This window comes from Diorhabda carinulata, chromosome 2 (genome assembly GCF_026250575.1).
Source record: "Diorhabda carinulata isolate Delta chromosome 2, icDioCari1.1, whole genome shotgun sequence".
Classification (NCBI taxonomy): Eukaryota; Metazoa; Arthropoda; class Insecta; order Coleoptera; family Chrysomelidae; genus Diorhabda; species Diorhabda carinulata.
In genome coordinates this window covers 20108856-20134623 of record NC_079461.1, presented here as the reverse complement: position 1 = coordinate 20134623, position 25768 = coordinate 20108856, and the positions used below count along the sequence as shown (strand labels likewise).

Sequence of the window (25768 nt, the reverse complement as noted above, 5' to 3'; positions counted from 1 at the left end):
GAAAACCAACCACTTCAAACGACCCGACCCCCTATCGAAATCAATGTTTCTTGAAGGGATCCTACAAGAACGAAACAAGTCGAAGAATGGTACTCCAGTCTTTCAATCAAAGATGTCAATATGAACAAAAAGAGTCAGTTGGACAATAAGCGTCTTAAGTACTTACTACTATTAATGCATTGCACTAAGCACTATACTCATGACCACGATCTTTCCCGTTCCACTTCGTCCAGGTTATTGTAGTAAACCCAAAGAATTATTGAAATTTAAAAAATTTTTAGGTAGTTTAAACATTTCAGTAAGGCCGCTGTATGAATTAGGTAACGGTGCATTTATGAAAAAAGAACTAAATACGTTATCAATTGGAAGATTAATTTATTTCTATTAGAGTTTCGGGGTCATGTCTTCTCAATGTTAAGGATCGGAGATTGAAGAGTAGCGAGACGAAATGAGCGAGGATATGGAAATAAAACTGAATTCGTAAAAGTATTCGATTTATTTTTGTTTAAAATTTAACAAAAGTTGTTTAAATAATTTTTTTTTCATTAAAAATTGTAGCTTTTGTGTGATTACACTAGATCGATTTATAATGATTCAACTGTTTTCAACATGAACAAGCGAAATAAATTTTTGAATATTTTATGTTAACATAATTACTAGAATAATCACATGACGTTCTATTATTGACATAAGCAATTTAAAAAAAGGCACTTGTAATTTACCAAAAATAAAAAAAACATTCATATACTTTCGTAATATAATTTATTATACGAGATTTATTCGTAAATTAAGTTCAATTATCCTAGTAACAGTACCGTAGAACAATATAATTCGGCATTGATTAGATGCACGTCGTTTCACTGGTTTGAAATGATAAAAAAAATAAATCACATTGACATATCTTTAAATTTCCAATAAGGGTCACTTGAAAGCTAAAGAAATGGAAATAGAAAATAAAAGAGGCAGATAACTTGAAGGTTATTTTACCGAAATTAGGAGTTTTTCAATTTATATTTGGCAAGGTATGAATTCTTAGGACCAAAATGTATATAATTCCTTAATTTTTGGATTTGTTGTGAGTTGGATGTCAAAACTATTAAGTGTCCGAGGGACATTTGGAATCACTTAACTATGACGTTGTTTCCCATTAGAAGCGATCGGTATACGATAAATCTTATTGAATATAAAATAAAAATAAGTAATTTGATACGTCAATGGAACTTCAAGTGTCTAAGGGATATTTGGATCGCTTAACTATGACGTTGGTTCCCATTAAGAGCGGTCACTATACAATAAATATTAACGAGTACAATAGTAACTTCAAGTAAGGTAAGTAAATTTATTTTCTTCGCAGTCACATTGATATAAGACAAAAATTAGGTAATCCGGGACGATACGTTAATGGACACTTGGTATCACTTAACTACATGATTAATGTTTCTCATCAGTAGTGAGATAACTTTGAAGGGTACATATAAGCGATTCTATAGTGATAGTGAAGCACACAATCTATACAGATAGTGTCTGTACGGGTTGTTTTTTATTTAAAAATGAAACATATTTGACGAACATCCCTCGTATATATATAGATATAAATTTTTCAACACGTAAAGTTAATGTTTTTATAACTGAATGTCTTCCAATAAGACACGAGATTTATAAAAGCAGGCAATGTACCATCATAGACAATTAATAATTTGTTTGGTATTATTTTTAAAATGTTTTTAGAATAGTCAGAAATTTTCTAAACCAATATCAATTTATACGAAATTATTGGATCTAATTCTATTGGAAGCAGATTGAAAGTCACTGAAATTTTATCAATCGATAATTGTTTTGCACTCCTCTCCGCCATGACGCCGGTCCTGTTTGGATTTAGTGGAATTTTAAAATTCGACGGAGGCAATGTTTGTTTTTGTACAAGTTTTTATTATAACAGGCGGTTTATATATGTTTATTTGAACTATTTTCTAGGAATGTCTAATTATTATTTGTTTTGTTTCTTTATTTTTTAGAACTTTCGAGAATGTCTTTTGGGATATATAAGAAGTTTGTCTAGCGCAGTTAGTATAATTTATAATAAATAGTATAGAGAACTGTATTAAATAGAAGAGTAACCGAAGAATGTAAATAAATTATTCAAGTTAGTTAAGTGATAGTGATAAGTGAGTCATTATAAATTAGTGTAGTGTAAGGTATTTGAATAAATTGAGAACGTAAGAGATATAATTTCAAAAGTTTTCAATTTTTCTATGTTTAAGGTTTCAAAATTTTTTGATAGGTGGCGGTAAATACTCAGTTTACATTAATGCTTAAATCAAAACCACTTAAGCCTCTTATTTTCGAAAAAACATCAATAACATTTCGATATAAGGAGATTTTAATTTTTTTTTGATTGGTGAATTAGTCGATGATACATCGCCCGAAATATAAAAAAAACAGACAACAAATTTATATACAAATAAATTAATCTGATAAAATTTGTCAAAATTATATCATATCTAATGAAAAACAAGCATACAAAATAATATCAATATTAAAAAAAACAAAACGAGAAAATTAACACAGATTTTGAACATTATAAAGCTATTGTGCTTATGTTTTAAGGGATTACAGGAAAATATATTGTTAAAACATTTATTTACTACACTAACACACAATTATATTGTGGTAAGTTTCGATGGCCAAGTTATCATCATCAGAATCAAAATCCGTTTCTTAAGACTATAACTTATCGAATACCGTAATGTGGTACAGTGTAGTTGTTCGTTTTATGGTATGTTCAACTGATAATTCCAACTTACCAGAACAATATTTCGAAATATGAATGAATTTAAATCGAACCAGACGGTTCACATTGACTACATATACATATTGTTATTATGTAAATTATCCAGTTTGTAAAAAAGAAAATAGATTTTCCTGTAATCGTGTAAATTTTAAAACTAACCATAAAAAACAGTAGATGGTAACCGTGGTGATAAGATTTTAAAAAAAGGAGAAATTCTTGTCCGTCAATGGATTTGTGATGTAAGAGCTGTAAAAACATTAATACTCTGTATATCAAAGAGAGGATCTTGATATTATTATTATCTGCCATTTATAGATGGTTCAATATTTTCATACATTGGTAGGTTAATAAGTTCTAATACATACGGCAGTCATCGTGTTAAATTTGAAATAAATTTAGAATTGAACAAAACCTTTTGTCGTTTCATTTAACAAAAAAAAACATATTTTTTGGAACCATAAAAACGTTTTTGAATATAGTTTTAATACATCACATAATTTTTGATTATATTTTCAATTTAGTAGACTTTTATGAAATTGTCAATTAAATTATTCTTTATGAAATTTATTTACTTCTCTAAAGTACAAGTAGGTTAAAAATATTTTAAAATGATTAAAATAAAATATGGTATATAACAATAAATAAGTTTTTTTTATATTTGGATACTTTTATAAAAGTTGATAATTAAAGTAGCTGTTTTAACATTTAAATTGAATTTTGGAAAAAAGCCAAAACAAAGTATGTATGTATTAAAATCAACCAATTTTTGTTAGTAGACATGCTCAACGGTCGTTTTAAATGAAATAACTTGTTATGATAAAAAACATTTAAAATGGAAGCAAAAAAGTAGAAAATAATTATATTTTTAATCAATAAAAGTTCTAAAATCTCAAGTGAAACATCACCATCATTCATCATTATACCATTCAATCTCTTGGATCATCATCATTAATCATTATACCGTTCAATCCCTTGCTTCATCATCATTCATTATTATACCGCTCAATCTCTGGGACTCTGGCTAACGCTTTAAGCCTCTACAAATCCCTTTAATGGGGTTGATTACTCTCCTTATTCTTGTTGTTACAGTTTTTTTCTTGGTCCTGGCTTCGTTTGTCAACTTTCTCCGTCCTCTTCTGATTTTTGCTTTCGAGTCTACAATTTCCAATATTCTGTTGTCTTCTTCAATTTGGTTTCTCCAGGTATTTTTTGGTCTGCCTCTAGGACGTAGAGGTTATCCTCCTCACTCTTTCTGTAGGTTTCTCATGATATGTCTTGAGTATATGAGCTTTTATATACTTTTTAATAATTTCTCCTCCCAATTATTCTTCTATTTTTCTTCAATATTCCCTATCCATCTAATATAATATTTGGTTCTCAGTATTTTTATATCGATTATCTTCTTCTTCCTTTTTATTTGACAGTTGTTTCCATGTTTTTATCAAAATATTTTGACTAAAAGAAGTCGAAACGTCAAATTTTTAACTATCTTTAAAAAATTATAAGAGAAACTAATTTTAAATCAGAAAAGATTTAAAATCAAGAACATTTAGAAGCACAAACATATCAAAAGGTCTAAGAAATAAGATATTAAAGAAATAAATGTTTAAGATATTTTTATTTTGTTCTTTTTCTAATTTTCTTGCTTTTAAATAACTTTTCATTCTTTCCAAATGTTCGATATCCTTTTTGTACTATTTCTCTTATTCTTTCTTTAGAAGGGTGTCCTATGGTTAAGTAACAGCTTCTTTGTCCTTAGACGGTCCATTCCTCTCTCATCTTGACTTACTATCTTCATGTATTCAGTTTTCCTTGGTTTATTCCTAAACCGAATTCTCTTGTTTCTGTTTCCAGTTTGCTACACTTTGTATTCGATTCATTATAATATTTTTTATTATTTAATTTTACTTTTCTCATTACATTTTCTAAAATAATATTAAACAGGATTGGAGAGATCCAGTCGTCTTTGTTTATTTTTATTTCTTCTGTTAGTATTCCTAGATATCTTTCTTCGGCTTTCGTGTTTTGTAATACAACCTCTATCGATATCTTCAATTTTCTAGGTACCTTCAGTGTTTCTAAATCTATCTATTTATTGAGTCGAAAGCGCTTTTAAGATCTATAAAGATTATATGTAATGAGTTCATACGGGAGAAAAGGAAAACATTGTTACAACAATTAGTACAGGAAGGGAAAAAACAGGGGAAAACAATACTCTCACACTAGAAAGAACACACGGGTTCTAGAGAAGATGAATTGAATAGTGATTCTTCAATTTAAAATTTAAAATATCAACACAATATTTTGTACACACATCAAATAACAATTATCTATCATTAGATCTACCATTTCTGTACTGTAAAAAAAAATTAAAAAGCACAAGTAATAGTATCAAAAAAAAACCACACACATATAAATCTTACCAGTTAGTCGCTCAACACCGGTAGCATAGACCCATAGAAAGAATTTAAAAATTAATTTAACGATTTTTTATTGGAAATATTTATGAATACTTACAGTTCTACACTGTGAATGGTCGACGTTGGACAACTATCATTCACTTTTACGTGGCAGTGCTTGTGACATTTGATCAAACAATCCCTACATTCATAGCCCTGTTTACCGAACCTTCTAGCGATATTTTTACCGCACACTTGACATACCGTACCGCTGGAATTAAATAAATAATTAATTTATTTAATCAAAATATTTTGTTAACCATACCCTTGTAGATGTTTGGCAACAAACGTATGATCATTATAAATATGAAGTTTAGTGCCTTTTTTCCGCCATTTTGATTTTTGAGCTAATGACAACGGTACTAAATAATGTTTCTTGATACCGTTTTCTATAGTTTCTAGCACCAAAGTACTGGCTTCGTTTATATACGTTCTAGTCGAAGCACTACTCATACCCGATGCTTCCGAAAGGCTGGACCTTCTAGAAGTTTCGTCCATCGAACGTTGACCAGGTACATTGAGACGATAACCTAGTAAATTAAACAATAACATATTGAGACGATACCGAAGAAATTATTCCTAAAACTATCAAAGAGATCACAAAAAAATGATCATTTAGTGATATACCTAACAAGACTGGCGAGAGGGAACAAAACGTTTGGTTAGGTTATGTTAGGTTAGGTTAGGGGTGAGAGAGAACAAAACGTTTGGAGCCCTAGGAGGACTATCAACATCAAAAGATATTTCAAGAACCGCCCTATAGAACAGTTGGACAGCCTACGATACTGTATGGTAGCAAGTGTTGGATCATGAATAAAAAAGAAGAAAATAAAATAAACATATGGGAGAGAAAGGATTTTCGGAGGAGTGGAGGAGCAAAACGAGTAGAGGAGAAGAACGTGCTCGGAGATCAAAACACTTTATGGTCAAAATGAGATTGGTTAAGTAGTCAAAGCTAAAATTATCAGAGAATGAATAATCAGATCTTTACTAAGGGGAGAAATAGCAAAAAGGAAATGAGGAAAAGTGGATAGAAGCATATAGAGAAGACCTAGAAAAAATAGGAATAGAAAACTGGCATTCTAGAATAACCCAGACAAAGAAACAACCATTTTGTAAGTGTTAACCAATTAACACGATTAGACAATTATTGGTTAAATATTAAGAATTTAAATTTCGGTTGATTAAGTAAAAAATGAGTTTTATTGCAAAGAATATGGTCAACCGTCATTGGTTAACCCGAAGATACACTACAATTCTTATTAAGGGAAAAAGAAGCGAAAAGGAAAAGAGGACGTCCATGGAAAAAGTGGATAGAAGCATGCAGAGAAGATTTAGAAAGAATATGAATAGAGATATAGCTAAAAACAAATATAGTTGAAATTATTATTTAATAATATAATTTGTCTATGATAGTGTTTAACAATTAAAACCTCAAAAATTGAGCAAATTTGCTTATCTTCATAATGCTGATTAGATTCATTTGTTATAGTTCCATACTAGAACCTTAATAAGTGACATTTTTTTTTCATTTCACTAATTGGGTCATTTGGATTTAAATTTTGCGAATGCTGCACCTCGTTCCATAGTATGACCGACTAATCAACACTGTTCGATCCCCCTACTACAAAGAAGAAGACTATGGACTGAAGATGTGTAAGAAAAATTCGCAGAGAAACTTTCTACCACAAGACAGTCGCCTAAAAAAAATTTCACTGATATATTGTGTAGGTACTTACTTTCGTCGTGTCGTCCTCTGTCAGCTGAAACTGATCGGTTCAATGAATCATCTCGACCGATATCGTTTTCAGGACCAGCTGATTTCGATCTGTTCATGGATTTACCCAATCGCCTTTTGATAGTTCCAAAAAAGTCTCTACGTTTTCTAGGTCTACCTCTATATTCGAACGATTGTGATTCATTTTGTACTGGGGACGGACCGGTATAACTATATTCTCCAGGCTAAAAAAATAATATTGAATAAGTATAAAATATCTTGTTAAATTATCCGAGTGTGTTGTATACACAGAGTCACTTAATTCAGTATTTTCGACAAAAAGGCTTTGCACCATATAAATTAGACAATTTTAAAAAATAAAAAGAACAAAGTTTCAGATACCTCAAAAATATAGATAAGGATGTGGAAAAAATAATATGATATAGTACCATCTATAGTATATCCAGCAGAAATTGAGACATAAATAGATGCAAAAAGAATTGAGCTAAACCGGATAGGATAAAATACAAATAGAATTAATAATAGAACAAAAAATAGTTGAATGGGTACAGTATGGAAACGAATAGATTACGAAGCAAAAGAGGACACTAGAAAAGAAATTGATAGAACGAATGAAAGAATAGGGAACAAAAAATAGTAGAAGTTGGTACAAGAAGGACTTGAATCCTGTTTTAACATCTATATGTATCGATTCCCAACATTATTTTGTAAAATAGAATCAAAATTACATGCAGAAGAACACCTGAGAAGAATAGGTGATAAAACTAAATGGGAAAGGACATATAAGAGAAGTAAAGTAACAAGAATTAATAATAGAGAAAATAAAATAACTTCTAAATCTGTATGGAATGAAGACAGATATAATATTGACTAAAATACTGGAATTAACATTAAAATCAATTGAGGAGACTAAGAAAGAAGGGGAGAAGATAAAGGAAGGAAAAGGGAACAAAAAATTAAAGAAATGGGTACAAGGAGTTGAACCTTCATTAGACACGTGATAGACATCTATATAAATTGATTTCCACCTTTAATCATTATTTGTGTAACATACAAAATAGCACTTGAGAAGAACAGAGAATAAAACTAAGTGGGAAAGAATAAAATGCAAACAGATAAGAAAAGTAACAAGAATTAATAATAAAAAAAACTGGAATTAACATTGAAATCAAAGACTAAGAAAGAAGGGAGGAACACAAAGGAAGGAAAAAGGGAAAAAAAGTGGAAAATGCAAACAGATTAGTAGAAAAAAATTAAAAAAAAACGAATTGGCATTGAAATAAATTGAGGAGACTAAGAAAATAGTAGAGAGGAAAAGAAAGGGATAGGAGACGAAAAGTAGGTAGACAAACCCTTGTTATACACACGAAAGACATGTATCTCTATTGATTCCCATCACTGATCTTTATTTTCGAAAAATAAAAACAAAATATCCCATTTGTCTGAAAAAATTCAGTAATTACCAAAAAATTTGAAGCACAATTATGTGCAACAAACACTTGAGAAGAATATTGGAACAAGAATAGAATGAAGACATTAGAAAATTAACAAAAAAAACAAGAATTAATAATAAAAGAAAAAGAAGCAAAAAAATCTGGATTGGTAGGGTATTAAAACTGAAAAAACCATTAAAAAATAATCGAAGAGAAAAAAAGGGAAAGAAAAAACCATTTGAATAAAATATACCATAAACATAACCTAACCAAATAATACTTTTAATATTTTCTCTCTTTTATCTAAAAATGAATCAATATTTTTATAGGTAACTGAAATATAAGTGACTGTGCATTTTAATTTATACAAGCAAAGTTTAAATACAGTCGGTATCGAATATCAAATCATTTTTGTCTTTCATTAACCATTGTCATTGCTAAGAAATATTGGAAAGGTTAGTAAAAAGAAAATAGAAAAAAAAGCCAAACCTTAGATGCTGCACTATCACTCATCACATCCTTACTTTCACCATTAGTTGTACCATTTCTTTCAGTAGGCAACTTTCCATTAGTTTCTTGATTCTCTTCTACCGCAATTATTTCTTTATCTTCCGGATTCACTTCGATAGTTTCAATTTCTTTCCAAGCACCGTTATTTAATTCAACCTTGCGTTAATTGAAAAAAGAAAAAATGCACACACCAGTCAAAAAAAAAATAGCCACAAAACTGGATTTGGGATATTTCGAATAATTTTCTTCGATTGAGATTTTTTGAAAACATATTACAGTTTTTGTTTTTAAAACTTTTTGAAGCTTTTCAAATTGGAAAAATCCCATCCAGTTTTACAGTTAGACGTTAAAAACACACAAGTAATTATTTGTATGTACTCTTACCTTCACTAGCCTTTGGGAAGGTTGCTAAAATTAGAACAAATTTATAGGTTAGTAATCATTATATCTTTTTAAAGAATACTTTGTGAACTTAATCGTTTATTAAGTTGCCTGATTGATTCGATTATGGTTATATGTTGGTCCCAATTTTAATATTAACAATAATAATAATCTAATTGTACTTTTATTCTCTTGACATTGAGACATCCAGATAAGTTGGTTCCAATTAACTATATTACAAAGCTGGAAGTCTTCCAAAATATGTAGAACTATAATTAAAACACCAACAAGAAAATTTGTAAACCATCAAGAAGGTTACATGGACCACATAAGATTAAAAGTTAGTTTTCCCAAAGACTTCCAATCATGTAATTGATCTGAATGACATTGGGTTGATTATTAAGCCAAAAATGACTAGTTTTTGGCTTCAACTAACAAAACTTTTTTCTGAGAAGCTGGATATCTTCCAAAATATGTAGTAATTTGAATGAACACCAACAAGAAAATTTGCAAATCATCAAGAAGGTTACATGAACCACATAAGATGGAAAGTTGGTAATGTTCCCCTGACATATGTGCAATAGTCTCATTTATATTTATATATAAATATATACACTACAAACAAACAAAAATATAAACCACTACAAACTAAATAAACAATTGGTACCAACATAAATTTAATCATTTTTTTCTAATTTAATTTCTCTTTATATTGATAGATTCCAAACGAAACATAAAAAACTGTGTTAATTTTAATTATGACAACCTCAATTATTTCAATTAATTATTAGAATTAAATCAAATAACGTACCCTTTGCATGCTATGAATGACCAAGGTATTCGTATTAATCTTACTTCTATCTAAGTCTCTGTATCCCGTTTGGGGGGAATGATTACCATTGGTAATGGAATCTGAAAAACCAAGTAAAAACTAATAAATTACAGTTATCGGGGTGCTAATATTCTTAACCCTTCATGGGACCTGAACCCTTCTATGATATCAGCTACAGAACAATAGAAAAAGAATTGGGATAAGAAAGGAGATATGAGCAAAACCAATTGTTGGCACAACCGACAAAGGCTTAGACAGACAAAAACTCTTCTGGGAAACCATAACCAGGGAACTTCTACTGAATCTATCAATCTAAGTGAGAACAATCTTTGAATACTAACAGGAAAGAAGGAATAACAGTATAAGAGATAATTTGTATTCAAAACAAAATAGATGAAGGACAATTAACATGGTTTGGTCATGATATGAGAAGAACGATTAATATTGAGGATACATGAAGAATTAATCTGCAAAAACAGAGAAGACCGAGGAGAAGCTGGACAGAAGTAATTAAGATGGCAAGAAATAAAATATAAGACACAGGATAGGAAAGAAAGGAAACTTAATAACTTAATTGAAGCATTTTTACGCCCAAAGAGGTAGAAAAGCTTCAGAATTAAATAAGTAAAACATAAGGTAACGAATAATAATACTCAAGTGGTATTAGCTATAAAGAAAAGAAAAAAAATTTAAAATTACTATTATTATAAAATTAATTTTCCACTCACCATTTTGGAACGTTGAAGTAGTACTACCTATAAGACTAATCTTATTCGTCGTAGGAGAAGGCGTCCTTATCGTCTCTTTAATTTTATAAGGTTGTCCACCACTTATATTCGGTATATCAGCACCTTCTATGAATAAAAACTGCGAACAAATATACACAAAAATTTTCAATTTTTGGTAGGATTAATTTTCAATTTACCTCTACAGTTAAAGTTCCTGACACTGGATCGCTCTCGTACGGTCTACTCTGTAAAGATATGATCTGTCTTTGAGATGGATTTACCAAAAGTTCTTCTACTCCTACTATCCCTAAACCTAAGAATCTGTTGGGTTTCACCGCGTGATCGTATATTTCGAAAAGTAGCTCCGCTGTACTGGGGGATAAATCACTGTAACAATAATAGAAATTCTAAAAAATGAACTGCAGAACTTCAATACAATATATTTATATGTTATAAATGTTTATTAAAAGGTTAACATTTTTATTTGTAAACAAATAATATGACAGATGTTTTATATTCTTTCCTCGTTTTTTCCTATAATAGTTATTGATACAAAATTTAAATTGAATATAATTATATTCCAAGGCTACCAATAAGAAATAGAAGTGATAATTATGAAAACAGTAATAATGAATTACCTATAAAAGAATAATTAATTATTAGGTGTAATAGAATAATAATTACTTATAAAATGTAAATAAAAAAACAAAGACAAAAACAAGTAGTTCTGTTGACAATAAATCTGACAACACCGAAAACTGATACCAACGTTAAGCATGTATTTTTTCGTGATACACGCACGATTATTTCGTTTACACTTGGGATATTTAGATTTTATTTAGTGGCTGCTATGTTAAAAATCCTTTGTATATTAGCTGTATGCTTCAAAGTAAAAAGACCAACAATAATAAAAGAAGTAAATATTGAACTGTCATCTTTCAGTTGAATTTCGTTTATTTTATTTTACGAAAATATCAATCTCAGCAGAGTTTAATGATTGTGATAAAATTCCACTGGCGTCGTTATCATTATTTTCAGGGTAACGTATTTCATTACATATAAAAAAAGTTTTATTTCCAATATAAAGAATGTTTTAAACATAATGATTTAAATATTAAAATTTTCTAATAATAGAAAAATACGAGAGGAGTTTTAAAAGATGTTTATTTGTACTTACAACAGAAAGTGTTCATCCCATTGTGGCGAATCGGTATTTTTGGCCACAGCAGTTTGATTTTTTTGTGGCGGTTCGTCCATTTCCACCACACAATAAGGTTCAGCACAGCCTTGTGTGGCACCCAATTGAGCCGCTCGTACCACTTTCACTAAAAGTCGTTTTTCACCTGGAATTTGTCGCGCACCTGCAGCTAAGTGATTGGGGGTTGAAGTGTAACTTGGGCTAATGTTTCCCTAAACATATAAAAAAAATTATCGAATATGACACACGTTTTTATAAAAATGGAAATTAGTTCATTGTTGTCATTAATTTTTCTTCGATACACAAAATTAATTCACTGTCCGGCACGGTTTCAGCTTCTTAGTTTGGAAGGGGCTCACGAATTAAGAAAAAAGAATGAAAAAATAAAATTATGATCAGACCTTTCTATAGGTAAATTTTCCTTACTGAAAACCTGTAAATCCATATGAAGAAAAAGACAATATAACATATTATTTAAATGAATCATTTATTAAATAAACTTTTTCGACATTTTAATACAAATTCTTCTTGAAAGTAAGACAGTTTGGAAGGGTTATGACTCCCCGTGCCTCCCTTTGTAACTCCTCTGAAGAGCGTGATGTCAATCGACATTTTTATCGATATTAACATCCCCAATGGCTCGCGATTGCAATGAGAAGTTGTAAATACTGATTAGTTTCGACGTTATTACATCTCATCAGAGTAGTTCAACAACCCTCATTCGGGCTTGAGACCCGAACGGAAGACAGCGTCAAAGAGCGGCACCAGAACCAAATAGCGACGCTCTTTGACGTTGTCTTCAGTTCAGGTCTCAAGCCCGAATGAGGGTTGTTAAACTGTTCAGATGAGATCAAATAACATCAAAACTAGTCTTGCAACCCCCAAGGAATAAGATCAAAAAAGGCAACGGCCTGAAGATCTGTAAGAGGAACTTTCATAGAGAGAAAAAAATATTCACATTGGAAATATTTGTCCTTTTTGAATTACAGTGTCCTGACATAAAATACGAGATATTTGATGGGTGTTCTGGTATTATAAGAGTTCGAAGGTTTCTGAAATAAATGAATTTACTTACTGTGCCCATACTGTCATAATGAACAGGTAAAATTTGTCCTGGTAAAGCAACATGTCTCACCAATCTCGGACAAGTGGGATACTGAGAAAGGTTCAAATCTACTTCGGTATTCCTCAGAGCATCAGTTAGAATTTCTCTGAAATTATTACACTCATTACATACCAATCGTAGGTAAGGAGAAAATTTATTTTATCACCAACCAAAGAATTAATTTCAAAAACTCTATGTAATGTTTGAGGTTACTGGATGATGTAAATTGCTTTCCACTACAATGAGATTTGTAGTTGGTCGACTAAAAATTCATATCTAGTGTCTTATTTTATTATTCTTTTAAATTTATTATTTACTTATTTGAAATTAGAGAAATTTGTTGCTGTTGAGGTACCAAATCTAATACGGAAGTATTGACTTGTTTGTCTTCTTCATCAACACCGTTTGATAGTCAAACTGATGAAGGAGCCAAATTGAAATATTTAACTTAGGTTAATATGTAAAATAAATGGATCTAAGATGTTGATTGGTTGGAATAAACTATGTATGTAATTAAATCAGTTATTTACATGATTACTTCCTGTAATTGCGATTCGTCTAGATTATTTTTAATATTTCCTACAGGAGCGAGTGCGATTTTGATCTCAGGCCATCCGTCACATTTAACGTTAGCACGTAGTTTCTCTGAAACGCAGAAAATATTTAGTCTTGCTCTAAAACGGTTGACGTTGACGCGGTAATGCGACGTTTCGTTTTTTTCGCCTTTCTGTCTGAAGCTCTTCAGTTGCAAAGCAGGGGTGCATTCGCAATCGCAGGTTATTGTCTGAAATAAGAGACAAATATATTATGTTTTTAACATGTAGAAAAAAAGAGTGAAAACATTAAAATAAATGACATGAAAATTTACAGGATATCGAGACAATCATTATAGTAATTTTTTACATAGAAAAATAAGTTTATTTGAGAATGGATGTGATTAGGTAACGTATAAATGAAAATGGTTTATCAGAAATGAGATTATGAATACCAAACATTTGAAAATATTTCAATGAAAGCCGTTATTGAGTCGAAACGTTAAAAAACTTCACGACGACAAACGTTATATATAGACAAATATGAAAAAAATATATGATCGATTAAAAATTTTGCAGTTTATCTATTGGCATCGATATATAAACTATAATATATGAATCAAAAAAGCTTTCAGTAAGAAGGCCAGGAATTGTCTTAGAAAACATGAAAACATGAAAATCAAAATGTTTTGTTCAAATTTGTTGCTTAAATTATACAATTTATTGTCACTAAATTTACTGCACCAATAGAACATTTGAAAATGAACTTAAAGGACGTAATAGAGTAAGACAATTTCAATAGTCAACAAAACAAGGAATTGTATGTAATTTCTTACAAACAGTACATACGATGCAGATCTCATATTATGCAAAGCTATTGCATCTAGGCTATTATTAACTTTCGAGATTTCACCAATGCTCGATTGGATTCTTTCACTTGATAATGTTATTCAAAACAAATAATACGATCTTAGTCAATTATTTCTTCAAACGACTAGTTAATTTTATTATTTCGACATATCCCGCGCTTTTTTTCTTTATCCTCTTCTTTTTTCGACATCAACAACTGTCCTGTAGTTCACCATAGAAAAATAAAAAGCATAGAAATATGTTCAGCACCAACGAAATTTAGTCATAATGTGGTTATTAATCTTCCACTTGATTTAAATAAATGAACAAAGAAGAAGATTCGATCAGCTGATTTGATTGTTAGTTAATTCAAATGTAAATTTATGAGAAAATTAGTAATAATTTCTTATTTCGTTCCAAGTACTTTGGAGAAATAAATAATTAGGTTATGTATATGTTTTTATTTATAAACTCAAATGGAAATACAAAATGTACACTTGAAAGGCTCTAGTAAAGTACGTCTATAAATTGAATCATATACAAAAAACGAAATAGGTCATTTGGATTATAATTTAATGTGTCTCCATTCACCGTGGGAAATAAATTTGTATACAATGTTTCAAGTGTTATGTAAACATTTTTTATAATGTATACATTTTCAGTTACTAGCACCGAACAGTTAGGACACTTTGTGGTGCATGTTTATTTACTTTCTTTAATGCTTGACAACCGGAAACCAAGACAGTTTTTGCAAAAAACTTCATTCCAGTGTGTTTACAATGAAATAATATTTATTTTGATATTTTTGTTCAATTAATTACCTAATATAAAATAGTGACGAAAAGAAAAAAATTAACACCATAATTCTTGATTCTTTTATCACAATATTTGTCACCATCTATGTATCTTTAGAACAATTAGATGGTTCTCTAATGATTTTAGGTGTATTTTAATTAATATAGGGTTGATATAGAAATTAATTTCGACCTTATTTTAGTATTCATCTAAATAATACCATGATGAATTTATAGATCATTTGAATATCTGATGAATTTATAGATCATTTTAATATCGATATACAATTTGTTTTAATAATGAAAACTTCTTTATTTTATATTTATTTAGCATGAAAGATATTCATCATTAAATGTATTGCTATTTGAGAAGAAGAGAATAATGATGTGACGAGAAGAAAGTGAACAGTTAAAGGAGAAATGAACGTATAAGATGAAAAAAAAAAGAAAATGAATCTCCTTCCGGTACCTCAAAAAGAAGAAGAGGAAAAAAAGAATATTAGCGGAATTAGATTCACTCTGGATATAATTTCGAAGATATTAAATTTGTATCCATTAAAAAACAACTTTCCCATTTGGATACTAGACAATTAGGACAATCTGTATATAACAATGATACCATCTTTTGATTTGAATAACAAAGTATATAATTGTAATTGAATAGGTTGGAAAGGTTAATTTTGTATAATTTCATCATGATAATGGGCTTCTCTTTACATACTATTAGATGTTCATGGTCATATTTTTTATTGTATTACCGACCAAAGTCGAATGACTATTGAAGTAATAATAATTTATTACGTGTGGTAAATCGATTGCCGTTTTGATGATATTTAAATATGTGTTGGTATGTTGAGACACACTATTCTTAAGACAGTTCGCCAGCGAAATTTCGACGCAGGCATAGATTGTTCCCAATTATTGTTGGTCGTAAATCGTCTTAACTTCAAAAGTGATAATCTAAGCTCCGCCTATTATTTTTAAGAGGTGTAAACCACCCCTTAATGGCAAAATTGACATTGAGCCATTTTATCACTAGGAAACTTGTTTAATATTAAGGGGTGAAATTATAAAGTGTTTTCTGACACAATTACCTCATAATAAAATCATTTTCAACCCCTAGAAAACCTTAAAACCCTTGTAAACAATACCTAAAATGAAAAAATTACTTTCGTATGACATAAAAAGATTTAAGTAAATAGAGTAAATAATATTTTATGTTCTCTATCTTAATTATCGAATTATGAACCCCCTTTCGACCCTTAAAAACAACCCCTTGATAAAACATTGTTTGAAAAAAATTCTTATAATGAAATGAAAAGGATTTAAATGTTATTCTACATTCTCGAAAAGTTTTTCAACCCTTAGATCTACCCCTAAATTGAAACAGTAAATATATATGATTAAATATTTAAAAATAATTTAATTATAGATTAAGAAATCACCATTTATTGAATAAAATATAAACTTACAAGTTGTTTAAAATTGTACCACATTGAATTAGTAATACAAAAATACGATTAGTTTTTGGACCATAACTCCTTGAATTTTGATGCTATCACAACTTATAAACATCATTTTAAAGGTAATTTAAAGAGCTACAACTTTTTTCAATACAATATATAGTGAAAAACCTTTTATTTTAAAACGGTGAAGGGTCAAAGGGCTCGAAAGAGACTGTGATTGCGCTGCCGCGCGCTCTTTAAACAATCATATCTCAGTCAATTTTTGTGTGACATAAAAAAAGAAGAAACCAAATTTTTTGTCAGAAAAAGACCTACATTTTTTATCAGTATGTTTTTATACGTATCTTTCATCATTTTTGAGATATTATGAAAAGAAGGTGGTTTCATTAAAAATTCGAAAATTTTTTTTCTTAAAATCGTGATTTTTTAAAAAAATGTGTGTCCTAAAGCAGCTAAACTGCTAAAATCCATTAAACTCACAAAGCTCTATTTTATTAGAATGTATAAAATGTATGTGTTCGCCGCTGGATGGCATTGAATCGATTAAATTTCAGACAAAATAAAAAATGGCTTTGATCTTTAATATTTCGCTTAATATTGCACTTAGAACACTTAATAAACAACCGATTTATTCAGTTTTTTACCTGCTACAATTTTTTCATCATAAAATTTTCGTTAAATTGCATAATTTTGGAGATATTTGCAAAAAAACTTGAAAAAACTCCAAATTTTCAATTACCAATAACTTGGGTCTTTTTAAAAACTTTATAGAAATTTTTTTTCGCAAAATTATGCCGTCTATCGATATCCGAGGTTGTTTTGAAAAAAACAATTCACCAACGAGAAGGGGTAGCAACCACCCCCAGGGTGGATGCGGAGTTCATATCATTTCCACTTTTGAAGTTAAGGGCAAGATGAGCCTGATTCCAAAATTTCATGCAAATCGGTTCACAGTAAAAAAATTCGGAGCAAAAACGCTTCTATGACTGTACTATATATGAAATTCATCAAATACGAGGGTTGTACCGAAATAAGGATCTAATATTTTTCTTACAAATAGAAAACATTGTTTATTGTTATTATTTCATACATCAAATTATTAAAATTAAGTAAAGCGATTGTACTTTTCATAGAATAGGAGACTAGTCCCCCAGAATCGGGATTAAAAAATTGTCAAAAATGCGGATTAAGATGTCTTATAAAAAAGTGACAATAAAACTAAGGTTAAATATAGGTATAAATTTTTGTAAAAACTGGTACTCGCAGAATACAACCAAAATAATTCCAGAAACGGGGCAAAACGGTGTAGTCGTAGTGCTTTATTTCCAACACGGAGATCGGAGGTTCGAATCCTCCGCCGAACGAAATTTTCGGGGAAGTCCGAAGCATTCTATGATAAAACAAACCCTACCGATGGTGAACCATTCACAAAACCATATCAAGAAGCAAATTGTGTTCAAAAATATAAAGATGTGTCAATAATAAATTGATCCTTATCAATTTCTTAAACAAAAGTTTTGAACTTACGACTGAATTTTGTTTAAATGGTCATAATATAATAATTGATATGATATATTGATCGGCGTACGAATTTTCACATATGAAAACAGATATTACTTATGAGACACCCTCGGTAGAATCAGGACAGAAAAAACTCGATTTATTAGTTTTGTTTTCAATTAGTTTATAAATTAATTAGTGCTAACGAAATATACCGTGTGTTTCATACGTCTATTAAATAGTAAGTACATAAATTTGAAATAGAATTAAGGAAACTTTACAAAACGGAGTAGATTCGTTATTTTCCCGTCACATCCTGTATAGATAATCGACTAATTGCAAATTAGATTTTGTGGTTGAGTTTCAAAACAGTATTTGTGGTCATTTTAATCATTATCAAATGGTAATTATTTCCTTTTGTAAATTATATTTTGACAATGACTTCAATTCAAAACTTTTTTTTCACTTAGCTAATCAAGCAGTAATTTTACCATTGAATTACTAAAAAAGTATACTCATTTTGTTTTCTGTTAAGATATTTTCATTGGATATTTTTTTATTAGCCTCTAGATACAGCAAACGATGTCTGCACTGCCGGTTATGATCAAACTCAAACAGTTTTCCTCAAATGCCTTTCGTACTTGTCTGGTTTAGTATCATCTGGATGTTAAAGTGAATCCGTAGCTTTTTGGATTTAGTCTTACACATCGATGTTCTGCTGAACTTGGAGCTTCCTTGGATTTCTCTTGGCAGTAGATGCGTGTAGTATTCAAATGAGTTTTTTTATCTTGTTCTCTATAAAGTCGATGTGGATTTCAAACGTCAGTTCATTTGGTCTTGGTGCTCCAATCGTCAATTCTTGCTAACTCAAATCTTCTGATTTCTATCGCCGGTTGGAAGCTCTTGATGGTGGTGTTGTTGTTAAGAACTGATACTTCTTAGGATTCTATTTCGTAGTCTTGTTGATTTAGGTCCAGAATCTTTTATTCTTCAGGTTTTCTTGAATATTAGACATTCGTGCTAGATCGATGTTTTGAGCTTTAATGAAATGGACATTTCCAAATTTTTAATGTATTTATATTGTAGTCAAATCGTTTTTCTGGTATATTGAAATTTAAATGTCGGGACGTGAATATTTGGTATTATTTTATAATTTACATATTTGCGACAAATATTAAACACACATTCGGTAGTTCTCGACTTACCACATCGTCTTTAGAATCCGCTTCTGCGAAAATGTTGGACAAAACGGGCGGATGCGTTTCTGGTAATATCCTTACTATCTCTACGCCGATTCCTTGCTGTAACATATAAATTTAGTGGTTAAACGAGAGAGAAAAAACGTTTCTGGTATTATACAACTTCCTATTAACCGTTGCAACGGTGTTATAAGTTGTAATATTAAAGGTTTCTACGTCCGGTTTAGAAGCGCACTGAAGTTCGTTGACAGTCACAGTAGTATTTACACTACCCGTCAAAAGTTATAAATCCCTTTTCCCACATTAGCACGTATTTCATCCAAAAAATAATCCATAGTGTTTGGTTCACTGGGAATAAGGGACAATTATTGGAAAATAATTTAAGGATCTACAATTTTTGTCTAATCTATTTTTATTATGAAAACGTTTACTTTAAAAATCACAACATATTTATCTTTAATCTAGAATAAAACTCTTTTAACATACGTGGATTCAGTGGGGACTTTTTTCTAATGGTAAATTCACGGTCTCCAGCAAAATCGGCTTTGTAGGAAATTTTGTTATATGACCAATACTTTTTTACCTTATTTGACCGGACTATCGTTACCTTAATGATACGAATTTACGAAATTATTGCATTGTAATCTAATTGACAAGTTTGCGAAATTTTAAATTAATCTGTCACTTTGAAGTAGGGGAAAATGGAGTTCAAAGATTATGTTACATAGATATGTTCTGTTTGTGAAAGTAAATGGGGGCAAGGAGTAGTTTTATTTGACAAGTGACAGTTACATATTTATATGTCGAAATTGTCTTTAGAGATTGGCCATAAACTTGGTGTTTTTAAACACTTTTTACAGCAGATACACTCGATGGTTCTACATGTAAATTCCCGCGAAACTTTACGCATTTCATAAAACTGTAAAACAACATACTTAATTGCTCAACTGGTATTGTATGTAAATTACATTTTTCGAAGTGTTTAGGTAGATTATGTTGGCAGAATGCCCGTGCGTTTGAAATACCTGGCCAAGGCGACTCCCACAAGTCTCATTTATTATTCACAGTGGCTACAACTTATTTTTCTTCTATAGTTTCTGAATTACGAGTATCAGCTGGTTTATTTACAAGGTTTGATTAAATAAATTTAACTTACCAGTATTGCAAAACTTGTGTTTGGAAATCCACGATTTACAGGGTTATTATAGAAGTGAAATGAGTTACAAACAGCACGTTAAGGTCCAGGAAAATCAAAATTTCAAATAGAAAATCATTTAAAAGAAAGACTAACCTACATGCGTTCTTCTGTAGAAAATAATTTCCGACTGTAGGTTTGTGGTTCTAAATAATAAGAATTACCATGAACTGAGTCGAAACCAAAGTAAAATATATTTGGATTAATCGTGGATCAATGAGGAACATCTACTATATAAATTGAAAGATGAAACTATTAAAGTCGAAACCCAATAGCAACACGCCACGCCACGACAACAAATACCATGCTACGTCGGTTCACGTGGTATATTATTTTGTACACATTTCTAACACGCCACGTGCCGACATACTCATTTCATTCTATAATTTTAAATAGAAAAATTTTCAGTAGTTTTGAATACGTTATGGAGGGCACTAGTATTTCGTCTAGTGCCTTAGAGTTTTTAGAAGAATGAGCTGCTGGGGCTGTGATTTTGTACAGCAAGAGAAAAGAAGATTTTGGTTCCATAAAATCAACAAAAATCGTTAAACACATGATGATTTTCATGTACGCACTATTCGTTTTATACCCCATCCGTCTAGGGCGACTTCTAGGCGCGCAGTCTCGTTATTTAATAGCTAGACCTCGTACATTGGTATTCTTCAATCAACTACCGCCATCTCTAGGTCAAGCCGGGTAATTTTGGGACCATACTCGTGAATATCATGCAACTGAATTTAGATTCAAAAACCAAACATAAATTTTAAGAATAGTTAGAATACAAAAGTTGTAGACCTTTCTATTTCCTACATCTTTGCTATTTAACTTTTTTCCCTACGCCTTGCAGTTTTAACGGATCGTCCGTAAACTATCATTTCTTTCATTTTTATTATGTTTTCTTCATTTTCCGATAAGTTTAATCCTACTTATATTTTTATTTCACTTTTTACCATTTTCAAATGCTTTAGCCCTGGTCTATTAACACAGATACAAAAAAAGGTGAAATATAAACGTAGCCGGTAATATTACATCATTTATAACGTCATCATTCTATTTCTGATTCATTCGCTACGTGCTTATACTATGATTTGGATATCTAATAATAAGTTTTACTTAAAAAAAATCGATAGTTTTAGAAATATTTGTTAATATCATTAAAAATAAATGCATGAATAATAATGTGTTTAATCAAAAATTAAGAAGTTTACTGACTATAAAAGCAACGAAGGTTTTTAATTTACCTTTTACTAATTGTTCAATTGGTCCAAGGTCGATTTTTTTCATAAGAAGCTTTCTAAATATCGATACATTCAAAAAGTATCTGATTCTTTACCTCAAAATCAAATTTTTCAGCAAAATAACTGGATTTTATCAAAATCAAAAAAATGTACACGTAGTAGCCCCCAGACTTGAACGACGGTGCTTAGCTTGAGCCAACGCTGGTAAACCCGGCCTTGGCAAACCAATAATGGCCTAGTTGAAGTTTGGATAAGTCCTACCAAGTCTGGGCCTATACTAGGACAATCGTAAAGTCCTATATGGGTAATGAATGAGGGCTATACCATCCCATTCAACTTGTTACGTTTTTCTTCAAACATTTTCAATATTCTTTTGTTCACGTATTAAGGCACAGTAGTCACTTCTGATTTATTTCTTCAATCAATTCAGGATATAATTTATACAGAGTGTCCCACGACGAATTAAAACTATCTGTATATGTACTTTTTTATTTCTACGTTTGTGTTTTCGGATACGATCTTTTTAACTAAAATATTTTCAAAGATGGTCGACTTCCGGTAGAACCGGAATAAAATCTAGCCCACATCTGCATCTCTAAAAATTTACAGAAAACATTTAAGACCTGGATAACGGTAAGGTTTAGCTATAGGAAAGTATACATGAATTCGCCTTATTTTTTATCCATGAATGTATTAAAATAGAAAAAAACCGGGTGGTTCTATTTAAAAAAATAAAGAAATTTGATATTTATGAAGTTAAACTTTGAACATTTTTTATACAAACCCTGTATAAAATAGAAAATTTTTCAACATAGATTCAAATACGTCTGACCTTGTTTAAAGCAACCGAACAGAAACCATTTTCATATCTTTAAGGGTATCCTCGTAAAAAAGTAATTTATAAGGGTCTGCAATGGTCAAATTTTTTACAAAAAAATTAATAACTCAAAAAGTATCCATTTTTTAGACAAAAATATACAAAAATTTTACGTAGATTTCAAAAATGTATCAATATATAGGGTGTTCCATTTAAAATAACAAAGTTACAGTCGAGTTCCGGTAGAACCCCCACGCCATAGGCATCTCGGATGATCCGGAGTGCCGCTGGTGCATTGAGGAGGATGAAACTGAAGACCACGTCATTTATGAGTGCCCAGCATTTGGGAAAGCCCCACAGCTAACGTAATGACATTAAAGGGTTCAATCCATCGGCACGACGGACCTATCAGAAGGCCCATGTGCTTAACGGCCTTTGATCACCCACAACGCTACTATTAACTATGTACAAAGTCCTATACCTCTCTTTAACTGTTGGTCTAATAAGAATCCTCTTTTAACGAGAAAAGAAAGTTAATTTTCGGACAGGAATTTTCGGAAATTTTATCGTAGGTCCCTTTTTCATTGATGGCAACTTGAAAGTTAAATATTTAGAACTGCTCCGAAATATTGTACAAACTTTGATAAACTAATATCCTGATATAGTAAAAACACGACTTCCTGCGAATATAATACGATTTCAGCAGGATGGACTGCAGCAACTTAACCAAACGTCCGGCAGTACTTGAACTAAATTCATCGAAGTCGGTAGAGAGGGAAGAACGGGTCGATAGAATGACCAGCACGATTTCCTGATCTGGTCCCATTAGATTTATTTGTGTGGAACTATTGTATACAAAACTAAAATCCTCGATTTAGATAAATTAAAAAAACGAATCACTCTTGCTATTAAGTTAATTATAACTGTGATGTTGACATCAATGTTTTTTTTATTTAATATAATAAAATAATGAATTTTTGGCACTTTTTTTATAGTTTCATGATGGTTATTTTCTAATGACATCAAATCTTTCGTTTTGGTCTATCAGATTTTAAAGCAGAAGTTCCCAAACTTTTTCTCGTCGTAAACCACTTTCGAAATACTTCATCACCAGTTTTAGTAAATACAATAACCCTAAAAAAAGGGGGATGCGCCAGGACTACTATTTTAGAGCGTCATCTCGCTTCTCTTTCACTTAAATTTTATTACTAACGGTAAAAATGTCTCAAAAACTAAATTTGGTTAATTTTAGTAATCATAAATCGTTATTATTAAGTAAAAAATTATATGTATTTACCTCAGCTCCAGATTTTTTGGTGTACTCGTTCAAAGCGGCTATCCAAACACCCAGCAACTCATTAACAATGACAAAGTCATTATACAACCACTGAAACACATCGTTAACCCACAAAACACACACGTTATCAGGTCCGGTGCACTGAGGAGCCGGTATAAACCGAGGTTTACGACTTTCCGGCGCTGGACTCTGTCTCGTTAATCTCTTCCTGACAGGAGGTGTGGGCGCGACGTAACCTTTCGAAACACTCGATATCGATGTTTTCTTAATCCCTTTATTATCACCGTCGATGCTATCTGTTGTTTTCGCTTGGGTATCTAATAACTTAGCTTTCGCTTCCGACTGAGTTTTGTTTCTGTTTTGGAATTTTTCGTACAGTAATTTTCCTAACCACAAAATAAATAGGGCGGCTAAAATCCAGCCGAATACGAACATCGCTAACGTATCCATTGTCGTATCTCCGGAACCATCAAACGTACAAATCAAATCCTCAACCACTTCTGCTAGATCCATCTCAAGGCAGCCATATTTCTTATAACTTTGCGATGTTGGTAGATTTTATCGCCGACGTCACCCCCATACGAAATGTCGGTCTCCTGTAAAAAGTTTAAAGTTACTATCTGTCGGATCGCATTGGTATATAGCAAGGTGCTTATTCACAAAACTAAAAATAAATTCTCCCAGATCTCCACATAATTATAAATACTCAATGCTCCAGTTTGAACACGGCTATCGACGGAGACGTAGATTCGGAAGCTGGTGTTTACTAAATTTCTAAAATGAATTTTCAAACATTCTCAACTCCTAAATATGCCAATTGAATCAATTAATTTCGATTTTTCACATCATTAGAAAATTTATTAATGATTCTGAAACAAAATTACTGTTCAAAGAAATTACATGAAACTTTGCACATGCTATATAAAAATGCTTCGTTATTGACGCCTGCCGAAGCGACTACCCTAGAAGTCAACAATCTGCGGCTCTATTGGTTCAAATCGACGTCATTCGTAAAAATTTAACCTACGAAAATTACACATCATAATATTATACAAAAAAATCGACATTGGTCCTTAGAAATTGTTTGATGCAAAAATAAATCGTCATTGGTCTTGGTTGACTCTATTTTCCAAAAAAAAAAACAAACAGAAACCATGTACAGTACTCATCCCATTATCCATTCATTAAATTACAAAATAATAAATTTAAAAAACTTTCTCCATCATATTATTAAGCAAAAGTCAAAACCGTGTTTCACAAACCAAAAATAATAGTTTTATTTTTTTGCTTTATACGAGGACAAGATAATATTTTGTCGATAAGTGTGAGTTGAAATTTACAAATACCGGCTGATTTCTTCGGTGTTTATGATTGTAGTTTAATCCCAGTTAATCTTTTGAGACTCAAATTTATAGTTTTTGGACCATTGGACATATTTTTATGAAGTTGGTATACGATTAAAAATAATGATGACTCTGACACTGATATAGTTACAGAAATTGTAGTGAACGCTTCTTCCACAGCCCAAGTAGCGTCTACTTATGGAATCCCACTCATACAAATTAAAAATAATGCATCAACTTCCGGATGACAACCCTGACTGAGGGCTGAAATTATGTGGAAGGATGCGCTGCAGCTCGTGTGACGATTTTTAAGGATTAAGGATGTGTTTATTTGGAACTGGGATATTTCAGGTAAACGAAAA

General features: G+C 30.9%; 1 protein-coding gene across 3 annotated transcripts in view; it reads right to left on the bottom strand.

Moving 5' to 3' along the window:
* Positions 1 to 481: 481 nt before the first annotated feature.
* Positions 482 to 25768, bottom strand: part of LOC130903771 (phospholipid transfer protein C2CD2L) — a 41723-nt gene continuing 16436 nt past the window's right edge. The window contains exons 2-16 of one of the 3 annotated variants that reach the window (XM_057816036.1): positions 24064 to 24659; positions 19523 to 19618; positions 13706 to 13959; positions 13146 to 13281; positions 12050 to 12282; positions 11070 to 11259; positions 10873 to 11011; positions 10124 to 10224; positions 9316 to 9339; positions 8911 to 9087; positions 6990 to 7212; positions 5516 to 5780; positions 5309 to 5461; positions 5215 to 5245; positions 482 to 3037 (exon numbers count right to left, since the gene is read on the bottom strand). In XM_057816036.1, coding sequence (XP_057672019.1) covers positions 5218 to 5245; positions 5309 to 5461; positions 5516 to 5780; positions 6990 to 7212; positions 8911 to 9087; positions 9316 to 9339; positions 10124 to 10224; positions 10873 to 11011; positions 11070 to 11259; positions 12050 to 12282; positions 13146 to 13281; positions 13706 to 13959; positions 19523 to 19618; positions 24064 to 24576 — 2532 coding nt within the window. In that variant the 5' untranslated portion in view covers positions 24577 to 24659 and the 3' untranslated portion in view covers positions 482 to 3037; positions 5215 to 5217. The remainder of the gene's footprint in view (positions 3038 to 5214; positions 5246 to 5308; positions 5462 to 5515; positions 5781 to 6989; positions 7213 to 8910; positions 9088 to 9315; positions 9340 to 10123; positions 10225 to 10872; positions 11012 to 11069; positions 11260 to 12049; positions 12283 to 13145; positions 13282 to 13705; positions 13960 to 19522; positions 19619 to 24063; positions 24660 to 25768) is intronic. The other 2 variants (XM_057816035.1, XM_057816037.1) reach the window with 2 other exon arrangements.